This window comes from Miscanthus floridulus, chromosome 16 (assembly GCF_019320115.1).
Source record: "Miscanthus floridulus cultivar M001 chromosome 16, ASM1932011v1, whole genome shotgun sequence".
NCBI classification, from domain to species: domain Eukaryota; kingdom Viridiplantae; phylum Streptophyta; class Magnoliopsida; order Poales; family Poaceae; genus Miscanthus; species Miscanthus floridulus.
This window is the reverse complement of record NC_089595.1, coordinates 17,994,911-18,014,733: the sequence shown is the minus strand read 5'-3', so window position 1 is coordinate 18,014,733 and position 19,823 is coordinate 17,994,911. Positions and strand designations below refer to the sequence as shown.

At 42.0% G+C, this 19,823-nt stretch overlaps 1 protein-coding gene across 1 annotated transcript; it reads left to right on the top strand.

The window, feature by feature from the left end:
* Nucleotides 1–10,802: 10,802 nt before the first annotated feature.
* Nucleotides 10,803–13,448, top strand: LOC136514300 (uncharacterized). Its single transcript, XM_066508287.1, has 3 exons — nt 10,803–11,350; nt 11,724–12,052; nt 12,745–13,448. Exons 1-3 carry the CDS (start codon nt 10,825–10,827, stop codon nt 13,342–13,344), a joined length of 1,455 nt encoding a protein of 484 aa, XP_066364384.1. The 5' UTR covers nt 10,803–10,824; the 3' UTR covers nt 13,345–13,448.
* The last annotated feature ends 6,375 nt before the right edge of the window (nt 13,449–19,823 follow it).

Genomic DNA, 19,823 nt, shown 5'->3' with positions numbered 1-19,823 from the left:
CCTCTAACATATATAGCGGCCAGTAATATAAACATCAATTGCATCTACATGATGTTCCTACTATCTAATAGGTGAGGATATGTCCTAATCCCACCTGCAGATCCATAGATGAGGTTTGTTTCCATGCTCTACACCTATTCGAGACAGAATTTCGGCAGCACTTCCCCGCTGTTCTCTAAATACACATCCTGCCAGGAAGAGTGTGTATCCAGAGAATAACAGGGAGATGATGTCGAAACTCTATCTTGGATCGGAGCAGACCATGGAAACTAACCCCACCTACGCATCCGCGGGCTGTCCAAAAAATGTGGACAATTCGAAACAAATACAGTTTTAGATATGGAAATATCTGCATATTTCCAACCGTATCTCTTTCGAACGGGAGACGCCTAACTGTGTTATGTGATCTACGACCATGATATGGAAAGTGGGGTTATACCTAGGGTGGTGGTCGAGTCTAGCAGGGCCATGGTGGGTCGGTGCAGTGGCGAGGCGACGCGGTGCAGGCAGACCCGTAGCGGTGAGGAAGGCGACCGGGGTCGCCGAGGTACTCCGGCTCCGCTCCGATGGACTCTTCTCTGCAAAAAAAAGAAACATAAAACTGTCAATACAAAATTTCGGCAGCACCTCCCCTGCTCGGTGAGGTTTCCAAAACCTGCAAGAAAACCAACGGCACGATGGCCGACATGCACATATATATGAACAGCACGATGGCCGACTTGCGCAGGATTATATCCAACCACATATATATAACAATGTCACAACCACTACTACGCCTACCACCACTGCTACTCTACCACTACTACTACCGCAACTACTAGTAATACTACGACGATGATGATGGTAGGGCATACCTAGTGGGCGTCGTAGGGCGGCGGTGGTGAAGGGGCCAGGGCGCCGGTGGACAAGGCGACGGATGGGGAAGCGCCGGGGACGTGGCAACGGCGGCCGGTGTGCCCCCTCCTCCTCCTCCTCCTTCTTCCTCCTTCCTCCTTCCTCCTCCTACTTCTCTTCCTCCTTCTTCCTCCTCTCCTCCTCCTCTCTTTCTCCTCCTCCTCTGGCGGCGTGTCGCGGGGGACGGCGCGGGCACGGCCGGGGGCAGCAGCGGTGGTGGCGCTGGCGGCGCTGGCGCGGGCGTGCCTGCGTGCGTGTGTGCGGTGTATGTGGGCCGGCTGGGCCGGCGGGTTAAATCCCCACTTTGCCGAGTGCCCCCGATCTGGCACTCAGCAAAGTATTTTTTTTTATTTTTTAAAATTATTTGCCGAGTGCCACCCGGACTGGCACTCGGCAAAGAGTTTTTTTTAAAAAAAATTCTCTTTGCCGAGTGTCTTGTCCTGACACTCGGCAAAGCGTTGATTTGCCGAGTGTCATTTTTTTGACACTCGGCAAATCAATTTTTGTTTTCACTTTTGACCTCCAAATTTTTTTCTGCAGTCCTCATACAATACCTAGTACTCCATGTTCCAATGTGGCATATTTCTCGGACTTTTTCTATATTTCTTTCATTTATTTTATTTAATTGAATTTTTTTGGATAATTCAAATTATAACTGCTAGTCATTCGAATAATAAAAAAATAAGGATGTGATCCGACGTTTCAAGCTTTCCACAAACAAAACACTCTTCAGGCCCTGTCCACTTCTTCTTTTTCAATTGGACACCACACTGTATCTGGTCGTGCACAGCCATTCATAGAAAAATCTTAACCTTAAGAGGAATATTACATCTCCGTATATTCTTCGTCTGCACGTACCGAACTCCTCCAGTTGTCATCAACTTATATAGTGATCGAGTTGAGTATTTACGAGAGCGTTCAAGTCCCTAATACACCTCGTCTGTTCCTTTTGTCAATGATACCTCACTTAGCAGTCCCTGCAGACATCTCCATTCCTCCCTAAGACCACCTGGTAGAGTTTATTTCCATCAACACTGTTAGTTTGTGTTTGAACCGGTAGTGTTATCGTACGAATCACTGCTGGATTGTGATAAGAACCGGCAGTGATGGCTAAGCCAACGCTGCCGGTTTGTGGCTCCAGCCAGCAGTGCAATCATTGCCGGTTTGTTGCTAACCGGCGGTGACGTCACATTCATATTTTATTGTTTTATAATTTATTTTAAGTTATATTTTTTCGTGGAATCGGATTTCGCTTTATATACGCTACTTAGACGATAGGTCCATCAATATTAAACATTACAAATGTTACGGTTACAGTTCAAATGTTCTTATCAAGATCTTGATATCTCAAAATAAAAAAGAAATGTTCTCAGACTTTACAGATTATGCAATGCTTCTCGGACTTCTTACAATAATCTGGCGAGCCGCTCTGGGCCATACTGGTCCTTGAACTTCACGGATTGTGCAATGGAAAATACTTCATCTTTTTCCAATACCTCGGCTAAGATGAATTTTGCCAGCTCCGATTGCAGCGTGACGATCTCCATGTCTAACAGCCTTTCGTGGTTATATTTCTTGCTCCGTCGTTCAAAAAAGATGATATCCAAAGAGGAATCAGTAAATCATTTTGTTGAATGACTAACAAACATAAATAAAATCGGGATTATACATACCAGCTTATCGGTTTCTTCTGATTTTCCGCCGATGTAGCGAAGCATTATCCACATTACATAAAACCCGCATTCATTGTTTCCCGCCGGCTGTTTTAGGAACTTCCCCTCCATTTTGACAACCTTGAATGGGACCTGCGTCCCACCGATATGTCTTCTTCGGACACTGAGCAACATTAAAAGGAGAAACGTTAGAAAGTGGTATGTGTGATTAGAAAATAATATGTTATTTGGATCGCTTACTAATTCAGCACTGCCACCAGTGCATCCAGATGATAAAATGGTTTTTTCTTCGAGTTCCACACCTCGATCAGATTTTTGGCAAGATTAACACAAATAAAGATGAAATGGTGGCTGCAATCACAGAATCCTAATTATTGAATAACCTTAACGAAAAAACAAATATAAAATTAAAAGCCAATAACACATACTCGCAGTTGTAGGCTAGAAGTACGTGGGTTTTGTTTTTCATCTTGAATTCGTCGAAAACAACAATCAATCTCTGTTTCAGGTCTTCCACGTCACATCCATGGAGGTCTAGACATGTCTTCTCATTGACTCGCAAGGGGTCCAAGAAGCCTATGTTATCCCATTTGCTTTTTAGAATGCAAAATTAGACAAGAGGATTGTGATTTTATGAATGGTTCTGTCCAGATTTTGGATTGATTGCTTTGAATATTCATTTGTGCACTGAATGTATTTTCAGTCTTCCAGACAAACAAACGCTTTAGCAATGATCATGAATTCTATGAATTGCAAGTTTGGAGTATTGAGTTTCTGGTTTCACAGTTTAGGGTTTAAATAGGCTCTTTAGCAATGATCACGATGACAAATGTAATAATTGCTTTTTGGTTTTGTGTAGCAAGTTTTAGGTTTGGGTGTTGCATTTTTAAAATTGGAGTGTACCATGGTCAATTGGCACGTAGATTCATCTCAAGGAATATTTGTTTTTTTAATATGTACCCTTTACTATGAATTGCAAGTTTGGAGGGTTAAATAATATCTCACCTTGTTTCTAAATTGTCTCTTTAAAAATGATGGGTGTGGGGGGCTGTTGCATTTTAAAAACTAGAGTATAGCAGATATTATTTAACCAGATGTACATATATTAGTTCTATAGGTCTAACATATATATACTCCATCTTCACATCTAAAAACATTGAGCATCGGTGGCACTACAGACTAGACATTCATGATCAAACTGTATGCTAGCATTGCAATAAAGTAGCAGTAACATAAATTATGGCAAGTAAATTATCATATCAAACAATAAGTTGTAGTACTTGGTAAATGAAAAGCCTCTACTGATTCAAGTAAGCAGCTGTGGGACACCGTGTGACATTTCATCAGACACATAGTGGGCATTGAGCCACGCACTCACCGTGGGGGTGAGAAAGCAGCTGTCAGCGCGCTCTGAAGGCCTCGGCGGTGGGAGTGCAGGCGTGGAGGAGTGGCATGGCCGGCGTCGTGGACGAGGAACGAGGGCATGGACAGCGTGGTTCTCCGGTTTGGGGCAGTGGACGGCGTGGGGCGGTGCTCCGACGTGGGGCGGTAGACGGCATGGGGCGGTGGATGGCGTGGGGCGGTGGACGACGTGGGGCGGTGCTCTGATGCGGGGTGGTGCTCCAGCGGCGTGGGGGGGGGGGGGGGAGGGTTGGCGCGGGGTTGAAATGAATTTGGATAATTTCAACCCGCGCCTCTTTTATACCAGTAGCTCATCACTGTCGGTTCTGATTATAAATCGACAGTGATGGGGTACATCACTACCGGGTCATTCCCCAAACCAACAATGATGTGGTGTAGCAGTTAGGTGTTAAGTGGTATAACTTTTCATTTTCTTTTGAACTTCTTCTACTAGCGCAATGGTTAAGACCCCTCAACTTAGCCCCTGAGACCCGTGTTCGAGTTCCAGGGGGCCCAAATTTTTTTGTTCTATTTTTTAAATTATTAATTTACTTCGAGAAATAGCTCATCACTACCGGTTTTGATCGTAAACCGAGAGTGATGGGGTACATCACTGCCGGGTCATTCCCCAAACCGACAGTGAAGTGGTGTAGCAGTTAGGTGTTAAGTAGCATAACTTTTCGTTTTCTTTCGAACTCCTCCTACTAGCGCAACGGTTAAGACCCCTCAACTTAGCCCCCGAGACCTGTGTTTGAGTCCCAGGGGGCCCAAATTTTTTTTGTTCTATTTTATAATTTATTAAGCAGCCTAAAGGTCAAAAGGAAAAAGTAAATAACCCTTGGCACACATCATATACTAGCGCAGCGGTTAAGTCTCTGAACTTTGCAGCTCGAGACCCGAGCTCGGACCCGAGGGCTGGCACAATTTTTTTTTAATTTTTTATATATCACTATCGGTTTTCAAAATAAACCGACAGTAATAACCAGTATCACTGTCGGTTTATTCTCATCAATGTCGGTTTTTTGAAACTGACAGTGATGTTTATATATATTAAAAAAATTCTTTTATATACTGAATAAATAGAAGCATATGTATTCCTATGTCGAAATGGCTTGAAATTTCTTTGACAAGCTTGTACACCCAAATTAAGACCCCATACAGGGTCTTATGTTTTTTTATCAGTTTTTTATTTATTATATTTTTCGGTGTGCTTAATGAGACAAAAGTGGGTGAATTTCATCTTGGACCCAATAGATTTTTTCATCCACCTCCACAAAATTCTTATCTCTAGGGCACATTAGAGCCTGTGTAAAAGTTTAGCACCATTCCAGATCTTTTCGTGGGTAGACTCAGTTCAACCTATAATTAATCGGTGTCGTCACGCGAAAATTCAATTAAACCTCATAAAGTAGCAAATCATTTTTGGAAAATCCCAAACTAGGTGTTTCCTTCACACGTGGCATGTGCAAGCCTAAGAAAAAGTTTGAGACCAATACGACACCGAAATGCGTATGAACCACAGAAACCTTGATAATCTATGTGTATAGTCATGGTTTGATGAAAGGACACATGTACCTCTGTGAAGCATGTATACTCCGCCTATGTCGAAATGGCTTGAAATTTTTTTAGCAAGCTTGTACACCCAAATTAAGACCCCACACAGGATCTTAGGTTTTTCTGATCAGTTTTTTTATTTATTATATTTTTCTCTATGTCGAATGAGACAAAAGAGGGTGAATTTCATCTTGGACCCAATAGATGTTGTCATCTACCGCCACAAAATTGTTATCCCTAGGGCACATTAGAGCTTGTGTAAAAGTTTTGCACCATTCCAGATGTTTTTGTGGGTAGACTCAGTTCAACCTATAATTAGACGGTGTCGTCGTGCGGAAATTGAATTAAATACCAGAAAGTAGCAACCCATCTCTGAAAAATCCCAAACTAGGTGTTTTTTTCCACACGTGGCACGTGGAAGCCTAAGAAAAAGTTTGAGAAGAATACGACACCAAAATATATATTTCTAGTTGCCCAACAAATGTTACACGAATTACATGCATGACAATAATTAAACACACAAAGCCGTACAAATTAAAATTAGAACTCAATTAAACTATGACCTTGAAAACAACATAATAAACATTAATTACTATCAGAATCACTGTCGGGTTTGATCGGGCCATGCACACTAACATGTCTCTGTAGCCATATATGGTAATTGATATCACGGATTATGTATCCGCTTGTATCGATGAAGTCCAATGCTCGTATGAGTGCTCTGTCTCGTGCCTCACAATACCGAAAGAATGGTCGGCCATAGATGTAACCTACTAAACGACCACTGCTTCTGTTAGTAATCCTTATGCAGTACCGCGTCCTTCTACAGTGAGCTGGCCGAGGTTACCATTGCAGAAGTCCCAATCGTACCCGAGTTGCTCCGTAGCTTGGTCTAGAACGGCCCACAAGCCACATGCAGCATAGGTAAGGTCCTGAAGCGCAATCTGCATGCGGAGAAAAAGAAAAAAAAATTAGAGAATGTTATTACAATAATAAACAACAAATAACCACAACTCAGGTATAAGTGATAATTTTACCACATCCGTACGGTTGTAGCTCGCAAACCATTCACTTACTTGTGGGATGGGGTATCACCAGCATTCAAAGCAAGTGCCTTGAAGTGCGAGAAATCAGGCACATCATAGCAAACACGTCAAAGTGCCTCTAAACAGATGCGCACGACACTGAATTGGGCGCTTATCACGTCCGGGCTCTGTCTTCTCGTCTCGTGGATATAGTTCCGATGATTTGCACCCCTCAAAGGGATGGAAAAACTGAGTTCACATGTCCATAGCCGACCACTTGCATTAGATGTCATGTTCTCGATGATGTCCGAGATCAAGAACCAGCTAAGTGCTGTTCACAGCCAATCTATTGGGGATATAGTCTGCGACATATATATATGCAACAATGATATTAAACTAATTACACTTATTTGTTAGCATAAAAAAACAAAAGATGTTGGAAAATATTTTATACAATAGCTAAAACAGGGAACCGTGGAATGACCACATTAGGAGCAAATGGCTCATCGCCAGGGTGAAAACCTAGTTCTTGTGGTGGGGGAGGTCCGTTGTTCATGCCACAATTGTAGCTTGAAAGTACCATTTTTGGAAAACATTATTGTACACTAATTATTGAAAAATTGAAATGGGTAGCCCCGGCCCTGTAAATTGAAAATCGTAGTAAAAAACAATTATTGCGCAATAATGAAGAACATCTATTCTACTCTACTTCTAAGAACAAATTATAGCATCACATACTAACAATGATGATCTTGACCACCATGGAATAATTAGCTAGGAATTTAAATGTGTTCATAGACACCAACCGTTTGGATGATGGATTCACCATAGTTTGAGCCTTGCACAAATATCCAATTGAAAAAGTGCTCTCTAGAATGGAGAAGTAACTAGAATGAGAATCAAGCAATGTAGCCATCAAAACAAAGCTAATTAAGCAACAAAATCAAAGGAGTGTACTAACCTTAAAGCAAAAAGATCAAGCCATTCTTCAAAATCCAAGCACTAGCTTCATGGTGAAGAGCAGCCGCAATAATGGAATGAAGGGTCCAAACGCGCGCCTCTGTTCTCGGGATGGAAGAGAGGAGGAAGGAGAGGACGACTGCAGCCTTTTTGTATTGTAGGCTTATCATCGTCGGTTCTTGGCTAGAACCGACAGTGATAGAGCCTAATCACTGACGGCTCTTGACTTAAACCAACAGTGATGAGTGGCCGTCAAAACACTGCCGGTTCAAGCCACAAACCGGCAGTGATGTGGTCCTTCAATGCCGGTTTTAGCCCAGCCCCAATCATTTTTTTTTCATTTTCAAGCTCATAACCGGCAGTGAAGGTACATCATTGCCGGTTCTCATAAATCCGGCAGTGATGATGCCGGCAGTGATGTGCAAATCTAGCGTAGTGCCCCCTCCCCCCCCCCCAACACACACACAAACTTTACTCACCACTAGGTCAGGGAGTGACGCAATCTGAAACAAATTGGGAAATCTAATTTTCAGAGCGCAATTACCCAGTCAACAATCATGCCAAAACCTTGTTTGTCGCCCAGCCTTGACCTTAATCATGCGGCCCTGTTGATACCAATATCTCACATCAAGCAGAGATCTACAAAACTGTGAACCTTTTCGATTTTTGATCTGGTAGATACTTTTATCCCCCAAATATTTATTCCTTAGAACTTTTATCCCCCAAATATTTATTCCTTAGTATAGTACAACACAAACCAGTATCACCCCTCTCAATTCTATCTATCTATTTGACTAACAAGCAAGTGTTCATAACTCTAACATCCATAATAAACCCCAACCCTGCATATTCTTTCGGTCTACTCAAAGCTTCCCATTTTATCATGTGATACTTCCTTTCCTTGTTAGTCCCCTGCCAAAAGAATCTCGATCTAATAGTGTCTAAGGCCTGAAAGTTCCCCTCGTACATCTGATACACTCTCATAGTGTACAGTGGGATGCTTGACAGACACGAGTCAATAAGATTTGATTTTCATCCAGATGACACATAATCACATTGCCAAGTTCCCGATCTTTTCTCTGTCTTCTCACATACATAACTCAACTGAAGTTTGGAGATTTTGTAAGTACTTACGGGCGTACCCAAGTATTTCATGGGAAAAGAACCAGATTTGCAACCCAGGATATCAACTGCCAGGCTTCGGTCTGCATCTGAGAGGCCAACAGAAAACACCTCACTTTTTTCAAAGTTAATCTTCATTCCATACATATATAGCCTCATAGCATGAGAGAATCATCCTAACATTTCTCAGGTTTTCTGGACTAAATTGGAGTAGCAGAATTGTATGGTCTGCATATTGCAAATGTGTCAACCCCCTTCAAATAAATGGGGTATCACTGAGGCTGGATAACGAGCTGGCTCGGCTCGTTCTGGCTCGTTAAGATAACGAGCTAGCTCGGCTCGGCTCGTTATCCTAACGAGCCAGAAAGCTAGCTCGGCTCGGCTCGTTAAAAGCTCGAGCTGGCTCGTTAAGCTCGCGAGCCAGGTATAAAAAATACACAAAATATAATATTTGCATTTATCTAAAGTTTGAGAATAATAATAATACAAAAGAAATGCATCTAGACCAGTTACTAGTCAATTTATAGGGTCTAGACCAGTTACCAGTCAATTGTAAAGTGCAAGACATGAAGTGATACAAAAACTAATATAAGTTTTGATATTTTTTTTTCCTGAAAGCTTGGCTCGCGAGCTGGCTCGAGTTAGCTCGTTATAGCTAACGAGCTAAAATCTTGGCTCGGCGCTCATTATCATAACGAGCCGAGCCGAGCCGAGTCGAGTCAGCCACGAGTCGAGCGAGCTAACGAGCTTCGAGTTTTTTGTCCAGCCTTAGGTATCACCCCCTGAATAACTCCAGCTGAACTAGCTCTAGAGAGCATGACAAAGAGGGCATCAGTAACTAAATTAAACAGCAAAGGGGATAGAGGGTCCCCTTGTCTTAAGCCTTTGAAACTTCTAAAGAACTCACTTCTCACTCCATTGATGTCAATACAAACTCGACCCCCTCTGACCGCTTTGTTTATCCATTGGATCCATTTATCATCGAAACCGTTTCTGCTAAGAACCTCCTCTAGGAAATTCCAATTAACCTTATCATATGCCTTCTCAAAATCTAATTTCGTGATTAGCCCAGGTGACTTTGTAACTCTCAACTCATGTAAAACTTCTTGGAGTATAACCACCCCTTCAAGAATGTTTCTTCAAGGGATAAGTGTCGTTTGATATGGACTGATAACCTTTCCTACCACTTCTGTCAACCTCAGAGTCAAAGTCTTGGTAATAATTTTGTTTATCACATTCAGGAGACAGATGGGTCTGAATTGCTTAATGGTGGTAGCTGGTTTGAACTTTGGCAGCAGAATAATCACACCATAGTTCAATCTCCATAACTCTAGCTGTCCCTCATATAGTTTGTCCAACATTTCTTTGATATCTTCTCTTATAAGTGGCCAAAAAGCTTTGTAAAATTCCACTAAGAACCCATCTGGCCCAAGAGCAGTATTGCTCTTCATTTCCGTTATGACAATGTCTAGTTCAACTAGAGAGAAAGGCTTTGTTAAGAACTCATTGTCCGACTGTTGAATCTATTGACTGCTAGGCCACAGATCCATATTCAGATGCATATCAGCCACCTCTTCCATGCCAAACAACTGTTTATAATAACCAGTGATATGATCTCTAAGAATCTGGGAATCCAACATCTCTTGACCATCTACCTCGAGCATTGAAATCTGCATTTTCCTTCTTCTCCCGTTCGCACACTTGTGGAAATAACTGGTATTGGCATCCCCTGCCAGCAGCCATTTTTCACCACCCCTTCTTTGCCATTGCATCTCTTCATCTGACAAGATTTGAAAAGTTCTCTGTAATCATTAATTTCGTCAAGAATGGAAATCTTTCTCAAAGTTTCCTGCTTGACTTTCCTCTGTTGACTGTCCACGTTTTGCCCCCGTCCCTTAATTGCACGCCTCAGCTTACCTGACACAAATTATGAAAATAAACGATTTTAAAAGTTGAAGGAAGTTAAAAAAATTGTTTTTTAGTTTTTTAAAGAGAAAAGTTGGACGATTGTGATAATTGAGGGAGTCCTAGAATAAATAAACTTGTTACCAAACGCTGGACTGGGCTGGGCGTCCATAGCGGATGACACATGTAATTTCTCTTGCTCGGCCGTATATAACAAGAGGAAAGGAGAGCCCTAGCAACTCGATCAGACCAAATCGGACCCGATAGGTTCCCCTTTACCTTGTGCGTTCATGGCGGCGGACGGCGAGGCGGGATTAGGCTGTCTCTCCTCCGCGGCGTGTGATGACGACTGCGCAAGCTTTGCACGTCTCTGCCTCGATAAGGCGGGGACGGTTCGCGGTCTTACTGCCGCGGAGAGGAGGAGGAAGGAGAAGGAGAAGGCGCGCAAGGATGCGCGCTTGAAGAAGCTGCGTGGGCGGTGGCGGAAAGCCAACATGGCCGTCGAGGACCACCGCGAGCAAGGCGCTGGGTGGGCAGAGCGGAGGCGGAAAGCCAACAACCGCGAGCAAGGCGCTGGGAGCAGGGACGACGGGTGGGCAGATCTGGAACCTCTCTTCTTCGACGAGGCAGCAACGGTGGCCGAGCACGGGAGGCGGATGCAGAGAGAACAGCAGGCGGCCCACAACAGGAAGCTGTGCAGAGCCCGCGAGGCCGCCTTGGATCGGATCCGCGAGTACGATCCGAAGACTGGGAGCACCTACTACTCCCGAGTTGAACACGTCGACGACATCGCCACATTCAACCACGACGAGGAGTGTAAGTAACTTCATTTTGTTACCCACCGTTTTAGATTTGACGATTCTACTAACTCCGTATTGTTTGCTGTTTGCCATCCATATAAGCTTATTTGATTGTTTAACTAATTGTCTATCTACACACTCCATCACTAAGCTATTCGAGTGCATGCTGAAAATTTGATTGTAATGTGCCTGCACAACCTTATTGATTGTATCTGCACAACCTCTTTTTTTCGTTTATTTGATTGTAGTCTTCATCTACTTACAGGGTCTTTGTTCATCTCGTCCACAAACAATGCATCTATGTTTCAGCAACTGTACACCTACTAGGTTTCATCCAAAACTGACATGCATCAATCTAAGTCTAAAGCTTTTCTTTTCTTGCACTGCAGCGCCACTTGGTCCAATGAGAGACACTGAGGCATTGATCTATGTACATGGCACTGTAGCTTCAGATGGTGAGAAGAAGTTCATTGCCAGTGACTCTGCAAATCTCCACTCCATCGATATAACCTCCTTCTCGGATGTTAATAGCAAGGATGGCAATATGCGGTTTGTTCCAGACCGCTCTGCAAACGTCTTCTCCGTAAAGATAGTCTCCTCTGATGTTGGCTTTCCGATCGAAGTCTATGGCACCGTAATTGCCAGAGACAACATCGATCTCAAGTGTGTTTATCTCTTCTGCCGAGATAGAGATCATTGCCAACTCATCTTGTCCAAGGTAAATCAGATGCTCGTCTATGCATATTGTGTGGGCTAACTTAAAGATTGTATGACCTTGGGTGTCAAATAAGTTTTTGGTTGTTGTTGTGACCAAAGCACATACTGAGCTGTACTCAATGTCTATTGATCAGCAATGTAGCTGTGGTTATCAGTAAACACCTGCAATCCCCTAGGTGAATACTTCGTGGTGTGTGCTATTTTTCTCTTTTTGGATGGATTCGTATGATTTCTAAAACTGAAAACGTTCATATAATTTATCAATCATTAGAACGTAAAAAATGTGGAGTTTATTATTTCTTTGTTGCATAAAGTGGAACTGTAGTTTTATGTTAGTAGCAATAGTGCTAGCTGAAGCAACTCCCTTTATGGAGTTAAGTATGTAAATACACATGGATCCAATCGTTTGATAATTTGAGTGTGTGGTCTTAAAATGGGTATGAAAGAGAGTAAAACTGACGTTTGAGACCTATCCTGCTTGGGAGTTCAGTATTCATGATACTGTGATTTTTAGACCTATCCTGATAAATACTTCTAGTAAGTGCTTGCACACTAATAGGATTGAATCTCTAAAGATTTCATCATGGTAGTAGCATGCTGTGTGGTTGGAATTTCTTGTACTTTTATTGCAGCAAAATATATTCAGACAAAGATACCACTGCCTTATCATCCGAATTCCGAACCATTTCGCAGGATGAATCATTGATTCTGACTGGCCCAAAACGAGGACTCGCGCTAAAATATTATTTGTATTTTGAGTTTGATTTGAAGATCAAGTGTGTTGGAAGGCAGAAGAACAAGCAACTAAGTAAAGGTTACATGGCATTGGATGGCTTAAATTATAGATCGTGGCAAGAAATGGAGGTTGAAAGGGAAACCCTGGACACTAAACTCAGTAAGGTGATGATTACATATGCAGTAGTCCAAAATGCAGTCGAGGCAACTTTTGCTATTGAAGTTCTGCAAGGAAGATTTTACGGAGAAATCACTGCTTGCACCACTGGTATCCGGGATAGCATTGTGCTTCATGATAGCAAAATGGCTGAAGCAATGACTGACAATGGAAAGGGAGTTATCCAACTGTTGCGAAACGTGGTAGCTGTCAGTATGAGGGAGAAGCTGATATTTACTATTGTTGCCCGGACTGGTGATGGTAAAACTAAAAGCACGACCATTAGATTTACTCCAGGAGTCATTGGTGGAGAAGAAAAAGAAATAACCTGTGGTTCCATTAAGATGTGTGTGAAGGTTACATGGTCGATAGTTTCACGTTGGTATTACCCTCATTGCTGATTATTATGATGGGGCTTGTTATGTTGGAACATCTACTAGGATTGAATGATCGTTTAAGTATTTTGTTAGGCTTTGTTACGTTGTAACCATGAAGTCTGCCTAGAATGAATAATCGTTGAATGCAAATATATGAACCTTATTATATTATGATGGTTGATTGTTTCAGCTTGAGATCGGTGATTTTGTGTGCCTATACTCAGGTGGTGATTGCATTCTGTTATACATTTCTCAGGTTTAAGTCGATTGTGTGAACACTCGAAGAAAATACTACCAAGTTCCAAAAAAAAGTACCCACATTCAGTAATTGAAGTGTAGGGCCTGAAAAATATACATCTGTTTTAGAACTTCTTCCATAATTTTAGAGAAATTTGTGTGCTTATGTTTTCCAGAATAAGTTAACTAGAGATGACCGAGCGAACAGACCTGGGAAAAAGTTTTGCATCAAAATCTAAGTTGGGAGGCCCATGATCAGGTTTATTACTAGTCAAAGGGAAGAAAATCGAAAGTGAGTCGCTAGTGAGCGTTGTCATTCATTTCATCCCCACCGGTTTCAACATTCATTTCTCGCAGTACAGTTTGTTATTAGTTCTCTATCTGATGAGCAGCATGACCGGTTGCTCTCCAGCCTTCACTCTACTTGTCTCCACCCATAATATTCTTGCCAAACTAATTGATTTGTTCGACTGACACTACTCATAGTACATGTACTACAGTTCTCTTGGCTTGGCCTTCACTCAATGGCCACATATGAATATATGCTAAGTACCATCACACAACTAAGTAAATATTACTAGTTTGTAGCTCTTGGCCATAACAAATAATCAAATAAACAGCTAAATAACAGACGAAATGTTGTTGTAGTTGTACTCGAAGTGGAAGCTAATATAAATAGTTATTTATTAAGGGGAGGATATATATTTTTGTGTCAATATGCTCTATATATGACTAGGTCCCGTAAAGGCTACTCGGCTTTCTGCTGCAATTGTTCTATAGTATTGTCTCCACTTAATTTATTTTGTTTTGACTAGCTAGGTCCTTGGAGTCAGACTTCGGCCTATGTTTTCTCTAAAAAAATATAATCATCTATAGTTAGAAAACCAATATTATGAATGTGATTGTAGTTATACATTTTTATACAGAAAATGAGCATACTTATATCTGATTATTTATATGCCTTATGTTTACTTTGAAACTTTTTGTTTTCCTTTTGTGGAGAAGCATTAGCTTTAATTATGATTATTAATTTATGATTTATATAGTTGATATATATGACTAATAATGTAGTCTTATATAGTTGATTTAGAGGAGGTAGAAGAGCTGGCATGGGGAGGCCATGGAGGTTTGTTTGTGGTGGAAGCAAAAGCAGACACGAATGGATTGAGCAGGTTAGATTGTTTGATCATTGATACAACAAATAGAGTGGGAACTTGAAGAGTAGACCAATGACACATTTATACATGTACACAGGAAGTGCTAACTGATTAGTGAGTCTACATGCCAAGCATTAGATGCGCAGGCATGCATAGAGTGGAGCAACTGTGATTGTGAACAACGAGGTCGGGTATGCTAATTGAGTCTGTGTCACACATGGGGAAGATGGAGTGTTGGTTGTTGCATGTGCGCTAACAACAACGCCAAATAGCCTACACTCAGCTTCTACACAAATGTCTATCCAAATAATGCATGCAAGCCTAGACAATTGTCTCTGCTTTCTATTATGCTTTATGTCTAACACTTTGTGAGTAGGAGAGGTATGATCATCCATTCATGCTAACCGTTGCAAGCTCTAAGGATGAACACAGTGCAGAATGTATATATGTTCACTACGTGAAAAACGGTTTGTAGCAACAAGATAAATTTTTTTGTAGGGGCGGCTAGTGATGGAGTCACCCCTACAATGATGTGCTTGGGAGCCATGAGACCAGCCGCCCCTACAAATAGAACAGCAGGGGCGGCTAGTGATATGAGCCGCCCCTACAAATGGGTCGGATTTGTTGGGGCGACTCACTCACCAACCGCCCCCGGTGTTGAGATTTATAGGGGCGGCACAATAACCGACCGCCCCTACAAATGCTCCAACAAATAAACATCGTTCGGCTAGTATACAAGCCCCCGACGGCGCTGTGTCGTCTCCCTCTCTCCCATTCGCTCGCCCGGGGAGGGTTCCACTCCTTGCGGCGCTGCGCGTCTCCGACCGCCGCTCCCCGCCAGCCCCAACGCCTCCACCTCCCAAACCGGACACCCTCCGGCCGTCAATCGACCGCAAACGATGGGATCCACGCTGCCCCCCCCCCTCGACCCGTCGCCTGTCCCCGCCGTCGATCCGTCGTCGATTGGCGGCGTCGCCAGTTTCTCCGAGGTATTTCCTCGTCGTCGTCGCCTTTTCCGTCCCTCCCCCCTTCGGATCTGGCCGTCAAAGACCTCTGACATCCCGCTTTCATTTCAACAGGATCCCTGCGCGTCCGGGATCCGTCTGATTTGAAATCCGATTTGGTTGTTCACGTCCTCGTCGCCTCATTGGACCCGTCATCGGCCGTCGATTTCGCCAGATCCGGTACGTAACCGTTTTAAGCGCACCCTTCCCGCTGTTCTTACGACTCCGGTTAGTCTAGGTTTAGATTTGTTTGCAATCGCCGTCCCTAATTGCTACTACACTTCTTAGTTGCTCACAATGTTGTCCTGTCCACTCTAGGAACCTCGTATCCATCTAGTGCTGCTCCTCGTTCCCAACACTAGCACTTTCGTCCTCCTCCTCGTGCTCACCTCCGGAAGGTCCGCGCTACAACCTAAGGCCGAGAAGACCGAGGCTTCCAAAGAAGGCAAGTTCACATGCGTTTAGATTCCGCATCTTGTCAAGGAGAGCAGGTTTGTGGATGGGCTTGCTAATGTAGTGTTGTAACCAAGTCATCACTTGTGCATTATATGGGTCAAATCTTATTTTGTGAATGTGCAGGTGCAGCCAGATGGGTGAGGCGTTGGTGAATGTGGTTTGGAGGATGCCATGACGAAGATGGAAGGTTGGGTATGTGACTTTTGCATGGCTATCTTCGTTTTCCTGTGATTTGTGTTGGAAATCGTGTGTTATATATTGCCTGCACCTGCACCTAGGGAATAGTTGCCGATGAACACCCTCTGAATAGCAATTTTGTACCTGACATTTTAACTCCATCCACTACTTTACAGTGGTCCTGAGTCCTCATGATTAGTTACTTAAATGACTTTGTGACATTTAGGTGGTAAGTTCATTTGGTTCACATGCTAAAATATGGCACATCAATGTAGAAGTATGAAGCCTGAGTTTATTTGGTGATATTTTTGCTCATTTGCAATTCCACATAAATAGATTCTCCTTAAACACATACATGTTTTTATTTGCCTTCATGCTGTCTCAATTCATCTACGGAAAACATTTCATGGGTTGCAGGAAAACATTTCAAGTTCTATCTTCACAAGGTACAACACCACCAGCCTAATCTTCCATTTGAACATGTTTACAGTCTCTGTCTTTTGCTGCCAGTTAGATAATTTCCTGATAGATGCTACTGCTTCTTATGGTAAATACGCCAATTCAGACATTTCATCAGTGTGAAAGAGAATTCAGATTTTATTTGCACGTAGCATATAAGTTTTTATATATTTGAATGTGATGCACCATGTTTTTGCTGTGAAATTGACAATTCTTGGATGCATGTTGCTGCAACTTGTGGTAAATATTGCCATTCAAATATCTGACCTGTGAAGTGTGAAAGGGCACCCATGGACTTCAAACTTGTATATTGAAGTCCTGTGAGGTGGGGATTTTAAGCAAACGTCTAAAGCTTTCGATTTAGTATTATTCATATGCTCTATAAGACCTTAAAATTCCATGTTTTATTTCTTTTTTCAATGCAGGTACACTACAAATTAGAGCTGTTGGAGGAGACCCTTTTCCTAACTGTGAACATCATAGATAGATTCTTGGCACGTGAAACTGTGGTGCGGAAGAAGCTTCAGTTAGTTGGTGTAACTGCTATGTTGCTCGCATGCAAGTATGAAGAAGTGAGCGTACCGGTGGTCGAGGATCTAATCTTAATCTGTGATCGCGCCTACACAAGGGCTGATATTCTTGAAATGGTAAAAAATGTGCTGCATGTTGATTTTTAGTGCAAAAAAACAGATAACTGACATTGAAATCTCTGCAGGAGAGGAGGATAGTGAACACACTTAATTTCAATATGTCGGTGCCAACTCCATACTGTTTCATGAGAAGGTTTCTAAAGGCAACACAATCTGAGAAGAAGGTAAGATACTAATACATACTCCTGTTTTTATGATCAATAAATCATGTAAGCTATAGGTTTGCTGTACAAGTACATAAATCCTGACAAAATCTTTATACTACTGGACAGCTCGAACTCCTGTCTTTCTTCATGATCGAGTTGAGTCTTGTCGAATACGAGATGCTCCAGTTCTGCCCGTCTATGCTAGCAGCTGCTGCCATCTACACAACTCAATGCACCATGCTTACTTGGTCTTTTTGTGATATAGATATATGTTTTGTTGTCATAATATGAGTATGTTTGTTATTATTGTGATTCTTGTACTATAGAAGATGTTTAGAAACTTTTGGCTAAACAATCTTGTTTGAGCCACAATATTACAGTCAAGTTTGCCAGGATACTTGATCATATATTTTACTCGTCACAGGATGATTTGGGGGAGAACGTGTTGGTAATTCGAATTTTTTTTGGCGGAAAAATGCACAGTAGGGGCGGTTGGTACTATAGCCGTCCCTATAAACCGATTTGTAGGGACAGCTGGTACTGTAGCCGTCCCTACAAATCGATTTGTAGGGGGCGGCTGATAACACCAGCCGCCTCTACAAATCGATTTGTAGGGGCGGTCTGGGAACCGCCCCTACAAATACATGATTTGTAGAGACGGTATGTTAGGGGCGGCTGGCCGAACCGTCCCTACAAATGTCCATTAGCCGTGCTCAAACACTTCATGTCTTCAAACATCCTTGCATGGAACACATCCATTTGCTCACACTCCTGATCATGGCTAGCTTGAATTTAGTGGACTCCAATGTCTCAAAAATAACCACTAAGCTTGAGTACAAGAGATGTTCCATCAATTCCATGAGTGCCTAGCAACCGAAACTAAGCATCAATCATTCACCTACTGCTTCTACTAGTACTACTACCCTCGGCATCCTTCCATATGCATCCATATATCTTCCTTATCACTTTGAATTTTCAATCAACATACAGTACGTAGTTGTGAATTATCACGCCTTTGCTATGAGTCGCTAGTGAGCGTTGTCATTCATTTCATCCCCACCGGTTTCAACATTCATTTCTCGCAGTACAGTTTGTTATTAGTTCTCTATCTGATGAGCAGCATGACCGGTTGCTCTCCAGCCTTCACTCTACTTGTCTCCACCCATAATATTCTTGCCAAACTAATTGATTTGTTCGACTGACACTACTCATAGTACATGTACTACAGTTCTCTTGGCTTGGCCTTCACTCAATGGCCACATATGAATATATGCTAAGTACCATCACACAACTAAGTAAATCTTACTAGTCTGTAGCTCTTGGCCATAACAAATAATCAAATAAACAGCTAAATAACAGACGAAATGTTGCTGTAGTTGTACTCGAAGTGGAAGCTAATATAAATAGTTATTTATTAAGGGGAGGATATATATTTTTGTGTCAATATGCTCTATATATGACTAGGTCCCGTAAAGGCTACTCGGCTTTCTGCTGCAATTGTTCTATAGTATTGTCTCCACTTAACTTATTTTGTTTTGACTAGCTAGGTCCTTGGAGTCAGACTTCGGCCTATGTTTTCTATAAAAAAATATAATCATCTATAGTTAGAAAACCAATATTATGAATATGATTGTAGTTATACATTTTTATACAGTAAATGAGCATACTTATATCTGATTATTTATATGCCTTATGTTTACTTTGAAACTTTTTTGTTTTCCTTTTGTAGAGAAGCATTAGCCTTTAATTATGATTATTAATTTATGATTTATATAATTGATATATATGACTAATAATGTAGTCTTATTATTATTCATATGTATAGATTTTAGTATAGTTATATTTTAATATCTCCTTATATGATTTGTTTTCATATCATCATTGGATAAATACTTATAGACAACAAAGTTAAATGGATATTTGAATGCGACATATATATGACTTGTTTTTTAGCAACATATATATGCCTTTTTTTTTTGAGAAGAACATATGACTTGTTAATTGGGAGACGCTGTGCTGTGCTGGGTTGGGCTGCGATGGTCTTGTCTGATCTGGGCTGGGCTAGAAGAAGCCCGACATCCATCCATATACTATACCAAACCGTGGCGGATGAGGGCATATTGGGCCTTTTTTTTAAACTGTATCGGGCCTTAACAACGCGCGCGGGGCGTTCACGGCGGCGGCGTATCGGATAGGTTGCCCTTCACTTGGGTGTTC